At 34.6% G+C, this 9,409-nt stretch overlaps 1 protein-coding gene across 5 annotated transcripts in view; it reads left to right on the top strand.

Annotated features, from left to right (window-relative positions):
- Positions 1-7,841, top strand: part of LOC106461358 (glutamate receptor ionotropic, delta-1-like) — a 70,436-nt gene extending 62,595 nt beyond the window's left edge. For all 5 annotated transcript variants that reach the window (XM_022388297.1, XM_022388295.1, XM_022388293.1 and 2 more), the window contains one exon: positions 7,794-7,841. In XM_022388297.1, the coding sequence (XP_022244005.1) occupies positions 7,794-7,827 (34 nt within the window). In that variant the 3' untranslated portion in view covers positions 7,828-7,841. The remainder of the gene's footprint in view (positions 1-7,793) is intronic.
- The last annotated feature ends 1,568 nt before the right edge of the window (positions 7,842-9,409 follow it).

Raw genomic sequence — 9,409 nt, 5'->3', positions numbered from 1 at the left:
AAGGATAATGAGATATTTGGGTTATTCTATACCACAGAGGGAAGCTAAGGATAATGAGATATTTGAGTTATTCTATACCACAGAGGGAAGCTAAGGATAATGAGATATTTGAGTTATTCTATACCACAGAGGGAAGCTAAGTTATGCCGATTATTTGTAACCGTTGGAAGTAATAATATATCATAAATATATCATCTAAGAAGATTCAATATGAGGGCGATAAATGACAAAAACGGAAAGCTGATGACAGAAGCAGAGGACATCAGTAAGCGATGGACAGAATATTCAAAAGAGCTATTTACAAGAACAGAAAACTATGATCAACATGTGCTGCAAGAATTACGAGAAAGAACTGGAGAATATATGCATGAGGGCAACGATGACATGCTAGAGGAAGAAGTTGATCCTTGCACTGAAGAATAACAAGTCATCTGGCTAAGATGAGATCCTTGCAGAATTAATCAAAGCTGGAGGTCCCAAGGTAATGAAGGAAATTCATGCACTGTGCAATCGAATATGGAAGGAAGGAAGATGGCCAACAGACTGGGCCAGATCTGTATTGGTGATGATACCAAAGAAGGGCTGCCTGAGGGATTGTTCAAACTACAGATCTATATCCCTGATACCTCACATGTGCAAGATCATGTTGAACGTACTTCTTGGGAGATTACGATCTGTCTTAGAGGAACAGTTGAGTGAAGAGCAGGGCGGCTTCAGAAAAGACAGAAGCACCATACAACAAATTCTGACCCTAAGACTACTTGCAGAAGAGGTGACGGAAAGGCAGGGGAATCTATACAACTGCTTTGTGGATTTCCAGAAGGCGTTCGACTCAATGTGGCATGAGGGATTGTGGGCGACGCTTGAAAACATGATGGTACCTGACAGGCTGGTCCGAACAGTGAAATGTCTTTACGAGAGTTCTGAAGTAGCTGTTCAGTCAGGCAGAAAAATCGGTGAGTGCAGACAAGGAGACCCACTGTCGCCGTTGCTCTTTACTGCACTCCTTGAGAAAGTGATGGAAAAAATGGAATGTTCGGAACGTAGTGGCATAAAGATACAAGGGCAAGTTGTCAAAGATCTAAGATTTGCAGATTACATTGACCTCATCGCAAAAGATGAAAGCGATCTACAATATCAACTGGACAGTGTCTGTCATGAAAGCAAACGGTATGGTCTAAAAGTTAATAGAACAAAGACAAAAGTCATGGCCATGGGCAGAGAAAGAACTGTCACTGATATCAAGACTGATGGAGAAAGCTTAGAAAATGTGGACCAATTTGTGTACCTTGGTAGTCTTATCACATACGACAATGACTGCACCAAAGAAATACAAAGAAGAATTGGAATTGCAACAGGCATGTTTGAAAACCTGAAGAATGTTTGGAAGAGCAGGAATATTACAATGGCCACCAAGCTCTAACTGTTAGACACCTGTGTCTTTTCAAGCCTGCTATATGCATGTGAAAGCTGGACTCTAAAGAAACGAGACATGCAAAGGCTAAACAGCTTTGAGATGAAGTGCTATAGAAAAATCTTGGGAATACGTTGGAATGAGTATGTGACAAATGTCAGAATCAGAGAAATGACTAAGAGACAAAAAGAGGTGACGGAGAAAGTGAAGGAAAGGAAACTTGGCTTATTCGGACATATCTGCAGGATGAAAGAAAGCAGATTAATGAAAACAGTTCTGCTAGGTACGGTCGAAGGATCAAGAAGAGGTCGTCCCAGGCGTTAGTGGCTTGATGATGTCAAGGATTGGTGTAACTCAGACATCATAACAGCTGTTAGGGCAGCTGAAAACAGACATGGTTTTTGGGCTAGGAAGTAATGCCAGAGATCAGCCATCGGCTCAACGGTCCGCAAGGACTATGAGAAATGAAAGAAGAAAAGAAAGAACTTTTATGTTCGTTAATGCGGTATTTCAAATTACGTTTAATTTGGCCAATATATTTTTTGTTATATTCACATCTAATTTGATATATACCTTTTTTTTTGTAGAATATCTTTTTTATACTTAGTGCTAGGGAGTGTTGTTTAAATTTTGTTAAACGCTTTGAAAATAGGGAAAAACTTGTTTTCTAAATATGTTGACAACTTGACTAGTTATACCGTTTATATATGTTAATATCACTACACTATTTCTTTTCTTATCACAAATACTGTTTAATCTAGTGCATTGCTTAGTTAAATTTGAATTGTATATTATTATTTGTTTGTATTAAACGTTTAATTATATCAACATACACTCTGGTTAAATTAATAACGTCAACAATTTCAACCAGGGAAATGGAAGGTTGAACTAATCTATCATGAAAACAATTACTAGCATCTTCTACCGGGACTTTAGTAAACAAAGAAACTATATCAAATGATACCAATTTGTCAAAAGGATTAAGATTAATTTTCGTAATTTTTCAAAAAAATTCAACAGAATTTCTAAAAGTATATTTATTCTTATTACTCAAATACGAAAATCTTTTAGCAATGTACTGAAATAAGGTACTGTTACGACAGCGGAGGTCGCGTGACTCTAGTAAACGTCATATTCTCGAAATTTGGGGAATGCTCGAGAGTTTACTAGATTTCGGTATTCTTGTACATATAAGATGGTCAAGATGTGACGGCAACAATGTGTAATTGAACTTCAGACAGAGAGAGACTGACGATTGAATCGAGCACGTGAGTCGTTCGTTGTGAATTATAGCGTTTGTTATAGCGTGACTCTGGAAATTAAGTGTATTGCAAAGTTGTATTCAGAAAGAATAAACCAGTTCTATTTAAGAAAGGACTTGTATCGGTAAAGTTTCTTCGGAAATAATTTTTACGGAAAATTAGTTAACGATACTAGATACAATAAGTCTGAAGTTATTACTTAATTTATGAATCTTAGATTATGCGTAAAAACGAGGTGTGGATCTTTGCGCTTGGCAACAAACGATGCTTTCAATTGGTTTGCTGATTAGTGAAGTTCACACAGCAGGTGGTTTGCCTCGAACTCTATTGTTACAAATGTCAGTTCGTAAGGAAGATAAGAGAAAGCTGATCGAAAGTTCTTTTATGTGTAGCGCCATCTGAAATATTTTATTTAAACTATAAGACAATAGAAATATGTAATTACAAAATATAAAATATTGGGCAATGTAATTTTCAGAAAAAAAAAATTCTAAACATTAGATTTTCCAACTATCGCTGTATTTACCGAATATTTGAAATATCTGAGAAATGAAGATATCAATTTTCTAAAACGTTTTAAAATTTCCATTTAACCCAAAATATGTGTTAATTGATTGTTTACATCGTAACTTGTTAAGCACATATTTATTTCAGCTTTAATAATAAAAACACGAGAATTTCAAATGATGAACAGTTAGAGCTTCATATTATATAATATTAAATACCTTGGAAATGTTGAGGTATCATTAAATTTTATTATTATTATTGTGATTTATATTCCTAAAGTTTGTTGTAGTTTTCACTGAGAGGTCCATTAAATATTGCCAACAAATAATACTTTTTAGAGGTATTAACTTTTAGATAAACTTCAAAAAAGTACACTAAAGGCAGTTGTTTACTACTGCCTGTAAAGTGCTCTCAAAAAAACGAATTTTACATGCCTGGATATTTTAACTATCTTCTGTACCATTACTGCACTATCAACATTACTTTTCGATGACAGATAAGTTGTTTTCACATTCCTCCCAACAGTTATGGTAAATACAATTAAAATTTAAAAATGCTTCCGAACAGATGATTGTCTAAACAAACAATTTTCACTAGGATTGTTGTTATCTTTGACAGAGTAATTTTTACGCTCAGTTAATTCATTCTGTTACTAACAGGTTGCATTACTTACAATAATTCGATTGTATTTTATAGTTGCTCAAAGTAGAAAATGGGTAAGCAGTTACAACTAAGGTGTAAAACATAACCCCAGTAAAGTGTTTAATATCAACATTTTTTTTTGACAAATATTTAAATCATGATGGTAATTTTATCTACTTTGACCATTATAAATAAAATCAACAGAGTGCTGTAAACAGTTATTGAAAAGACACTCAATTATTAATACATCTGCAAGATCTAGTGCAAATCAGAAAATATAAGCAATTTTAAAATATACATTTTGAGATCAATTTTGGAAAGATGTGACCGAGTTACAGAAAAGGCGTTTTATTTCTTTTGTGGTATTTAGACATACGATAAGTAAAATTCTTTATAAAAAAATTAGCCTTTCATAGTTTGTTTGTTATGACGCAAAGTTACACAATATCCTGTTGGAGCTGTACCCACCACAACTATCGAAACATGATTTTTGAACATTATAAGCCCTCAAACTTATAATGGTTTTTTGTTTGTTTGTCTTGTTGTTTGTGTTTGAGCGCAAAAGTACGCTTTTTCTCGCCAGGGTTTTAGCGTATTGTTGGGTATCTGCTTGTTTGTTAATTTCCCGTAGAAATTATTTCCGAGAAACTTTAGCGATACAAGTCCTTTCTTAATTAAAACTAGTTTATTCTTTTTCTTTACAACTTTGCAATACACAGAATTTCCACAGTCACTTTAACTTAACTACTTTTATAAACACACGCTATAATTCACAGCGATTCACACTCTTTTACTTACAGTGCCTACTGTTCGCTTGACTCAATTATCAATTATTTCTCTTCAATCTATCTCCGGCTTATATACTTAAAAAGAGGGAGTCTAGTAAAGGCTGGGACATTCGTGAGGTTGCCCGATAAGTCACGATCCTTCTAGAAACTCCAGCGCGCATACTCCCAGCGTCGCGTGACTTCCGCTGTCCCAACAGTATAAACCTTCAAGCTCATTATTGAACCACAGGGGAAGCATCTTTTTTTAGTCAATCAAAGGAAATCAAACTTCTTGCGCTCAGTTTTGACGCAATCATAATTGAATTTTAACGTGGCTGGCCTTTTGAAAGCAGATATAACTGGTGGGTCAGACCAGTGAAAGGGTGCCGTCTATATTATGTTTAATCAGTATTAATATTGACCACAAATGAGGTTGGGACATTCTAGCTTCTTAGGATAAGATGGTTATCACACCATAATAAAACCGATTTCTTCAGAAAAATGTTTTGGATCATATAACCCACTACGATGTATGTAAAAAAAGCCTATTGGTTTAAGTTCGAATTCACAACTACCATTAACTATTATTATTCTGATTAAACCGATTTGTGTGTACACAACAATTAATAATCTCTATCTTAATTTTTCTGAAATTTTATTAGTATATGAACAAAAGTGAACATACTACTAAGTAAAAGTAATTTTTTTTAAAAGTTGGTTCCTCGTCATCAATTTTAAATACTACATAGTGGGGTTAAAATAAAAAGTTTTAACACTATTCCCTTATAGATCTTAGCATCGATGTAAAAAACGAGAATCTTTAATGTTCCTTGCGTGTGATAATTTAAACTCTTTTGGAAAGTATACTTTCCCTAATTAGAAGTAAAATTTTGAATCAGTTACTTTTACTAAGGAGAATGAATGTCGTATTTATTTATTTGTTTGGGAATTTATTTGAAATGATAGACTAGAGAGGAGGCAGCTAATTAAGAGCACCCACCGCTAACTCTTGTCCGACCAAACAGTGGGATATGACCATTACTCCGCTGCTTCAATGTGTGAAGTATATTTTGCAGCAATTAGCTGTGAACCATAAACCTCCAAATCTACTGTTCGAGCCTGCTAACCACTAGGCCACGCCTGGTCCATGGCGTATTAATTACCATTTTTCCACTAGATCTGATATGAACTAAGTAGTTAAAAAATGCTTCCAATTCCATCAGATACCCGATGCCTCTGCTTGAGGGCTTATAATGCTAAAATTCATGTTTCAATACACGCGATAGGCACAGCACAGATAGCCCACTGTATAGCGTTACACTTAACAGCAAACAAACGACAAACAAAGAGTAAGTTTTTTTGTTTTTTTTGCATTAAGAATAACATAAGCGTTTACAGTTAGGTGAGTTAAGAATATTATATATCATTGAAGTATACAAGCATTATTGCTATAACCCATTCTTAATCTAGAAAACGAATGTATTTAGGCATTTTTTCAATACTTAATACAAGTTTTAAGTGCTGAGTTAGACGTTCGATGTGAACATATTATACTTATACCCAACTGTGAACAACGTTTAATTCTGATCTAATCCACTCAAAGTCAGAATTATTCCAGTGTGTCTGCTCTTTCACGACATCTGACATTCTGGACAAATGCAGAAACAGACAGAGAGGAAACTGTGCATTACCTTTATTAAATAATGAAAATAGTTACCTGACGTGGATAATATGACATTTTGGGAAGCCCTGGCAGAACTTGAATACAGTTCCGAGTAAAGCTAGAATTCTATTCGGAATTGCCCTTGGTGTGGTAATCAGAGCAGTTGCCGGAAGTTGTATCCTGTAAACAAAGAATCCGACCACAGCCAGGAAAGCTACAAACATTACTGTTGTATCCTGGGGATACAACAGTAATTTTTGTAGCTTTCCTGGTTGTGGTCGGATTCATTGTTTACGGGATACAACAGTAATGTTTGTAGCTTTCCTGGTTGTGGTCGGATTCATTGTTTATGTTTGTAGCTTTCCTGGTTGTGGTCGGATTCATTGTTTACAGGATACAACAGTAATGTTTGTAGCTTTCCTGGTTGTGGTCGGATTCATTGTTTACTTACTGTTGTATCTTGTAAACAATGAATCCGACTACAGCCAAGAAAGCTACAAACATTACTGTTGTATCCTGTAAACAATGAGTCCGACCACAACCAGGAAAGCTACAAACATTACTGTTGTATCCTGTAAACAATGAGTCCGACCACAGCCAGGAAAGCTACAAATATTACTGTTGTATCCTGTAAACAATGAGTCCGACCACAACCTGGAAAGTTACAAACATTACTAGTTACTTATATATTTGTAAAAAAAAATATATATATTTCAAAATGAAACAACTATGTCAATTTATTTTCTTTTTTGTCGAGTTTGACTTATCTGTACTCTACATACATTTTCTAATAACCTACTATTTTTATTGTGCCTAATTTACCTACCAATTGGACGAGTATATTTTGCATTATCACGCTACACTTGTCAATGCAACGTAATTCTTTGAGCTTTTCGAGACTCGTTTTTACCAAATTTGTCTATTCCTATGTGTCGAAGAAAAACGTTCATAATTACAAAAAAAAAGAGACATAGTGATTATTCGAAATCTACTATATGTTGATTTTACATGTGAACACAGGGTAGATAAAAGTCAACCCTAATAGTATAGCTCTTCGCGGGATGGAAAATTTCTCGTACCTTAATCAAAGAATATCGTCATATCATATCAGCTGATTTTATCCCAAGGTTATGTTCTGGATAATGTGAGAAATAGCTGGAAAAAACATACGTTATTGTGGAGTACGTCTTTCAGTTTACGAGATAACACCAAGTGTTCTCTATCTTGTGTTATCCCTTATGGCGACAGCAGCAGAAAATCCTTAAAAATTATAAAATGGACAGTTATGAGAAATTACTTGTTTTTTATGTCACAAAATATGGAATAAATCTTGTCTAATAAAGCTTGCAAACTTAAAGAAACATCTTGGATAAGACGAATATCTGTTCTCTATTTCTCTTTTCAACTTTCTGGTTTATAATAGAATTTATACACAATAATTTAGAGTCATAATACATTGTTTATTTCGATTTTCCACACCTTATAACACTGCAATGACGAATAAGGATTTGTATAATTTTCTTTTTTTCATTTATCAGTCATGCATTTTGGCACGACGTAGAAATTTACTAGCCCTTGAACCTTGAACGATCATGACGCTTATGTCAAATGTACGAATTCACATCCTTGTCACGGTAAGTAACACCTGGATAAAGATAATTTGTTAACATGAACAGAAATGTGTTACAAAACTGTTTTCAATATTCTATGTCTTCGTGTAATACACACTGTTTCTCAAAATACTTTTTGAGAGTAATTGCATTTTATAGGTCAAAATAGGTTGTCTTTTAAAAATCGTTGTCAAAATCAAACTGGAAATTCTATTAGTAACACTTGAGTCCATATATATAAATGTATTCATGAGTCGACACACACTATGTTCGAATGTTAAATGTATCATTCATAACAGGAATATCGAGATTTTATACCACTCTCTAGTCTAGCATGAAGGGAACAGCAGAAATTTGTTATAACAGTCTGTTATTGAATCGTCTACCTAGATAAAACGTAATGGAGGAAACTGCGCGCAAACCAAAGTATTAAACGTAATTTATCAATCTACATCTTCCAGACATAAAAAATCAAATACATATTTATGATGAAAACAATATATTTCAAAGTTAGTGGTAACAATAAAGACGAAGTGGCAAAAACAAACAGAAAATCAAATATATAATCGAAAGTCAACAGAACTTAAGAAATATATTTAGTATGTTTGATACTTTTAACTTCCTCATTGCAATTTAGCCTTATAAATTTCATGAATCACAGTAGCGGTTCATAATAGGGAGCGCCCATTTGTTCTTCTTTATTATTATTTAATATTTTCCCCCAGCCTACAGCAAATATGGCTGTGAATATTGTAATAAAACCTGGTACTACTAAATGCATCATTGCGCATTGTGTAGCGTAGTTCTTAAGTTTATTTGACTACCTAGCGAATAACAGCGGATGTATAGCTGTTGATACCCAATCGTTTTAATGTAGTCTGTGGTTTATATGAAGCCTCATAATCTATTGTACATGCATAAGTATATAGCTGTGCAGGCAGTGGATGTTTAATGTTTATATGGCAGGCATGATACGTGCACCATGGCGATTATTAACTTATTGTTACAACTGTATCAGTGTTGTAAGTCTCGAGCTCGAAATCGGTCTCGAGACCACCCTTCGGAAGGTCTCGGTCTTGGAGCATTTGGGTCTCGATGTTTTACAGGTCTCGAAAATGAGACCGACTAAATTTAAAAGTTTTACCAGTATTTCACCTACCCAGGATTATTAAGCGCTAAATATCGATTACGCAGCAGTCCATACGAGGCACGGTGTAACATCACAGATGTTTTACCAGTATAACTCCTTGGTAGTTGGTACTACAACATTGTAATAATGTTTATAGTGCATCTTTTACCAGCAGTGGCGTAGCAAAGGTTCTCAGCACCCTGGGGCAAAGACACTTTTGGCGCCCCCACCTCTGAAATGTTTTGATTATTTGTTTTGTGACTCATTATCCACTTAATGACAATAACATAAAGAATTAATTACCGCCTTACACAGGCCTAAAATAAGGTCACAATATAACATCTCACGATATCACAACTGTAAAACTGGAACAAATGAAGTATAGCCTATTAGGTGTACTTACATAATTTGTAAA

This window comes from Limulus polyphemus, unplaced genomic scaffold (genome assembly GCF_000517525.1).
Source record: "Limulus polyphemus unplaced genomic scaffold, Limulus_polyphemus-2.1.2 Scaffold943, whole genome shotgun sequence".
NCBI lineage: Eukaryota > Metazoa > Arthropoda > Merostomata > Xiphosura > Limulidae > Limulus > Limulus polyphemus.
The sequence above is the reverse complement of the archived record's forward strand: the minus strand, read 5'-3'. Positions and strand labels throughout refer to the sequence as shown.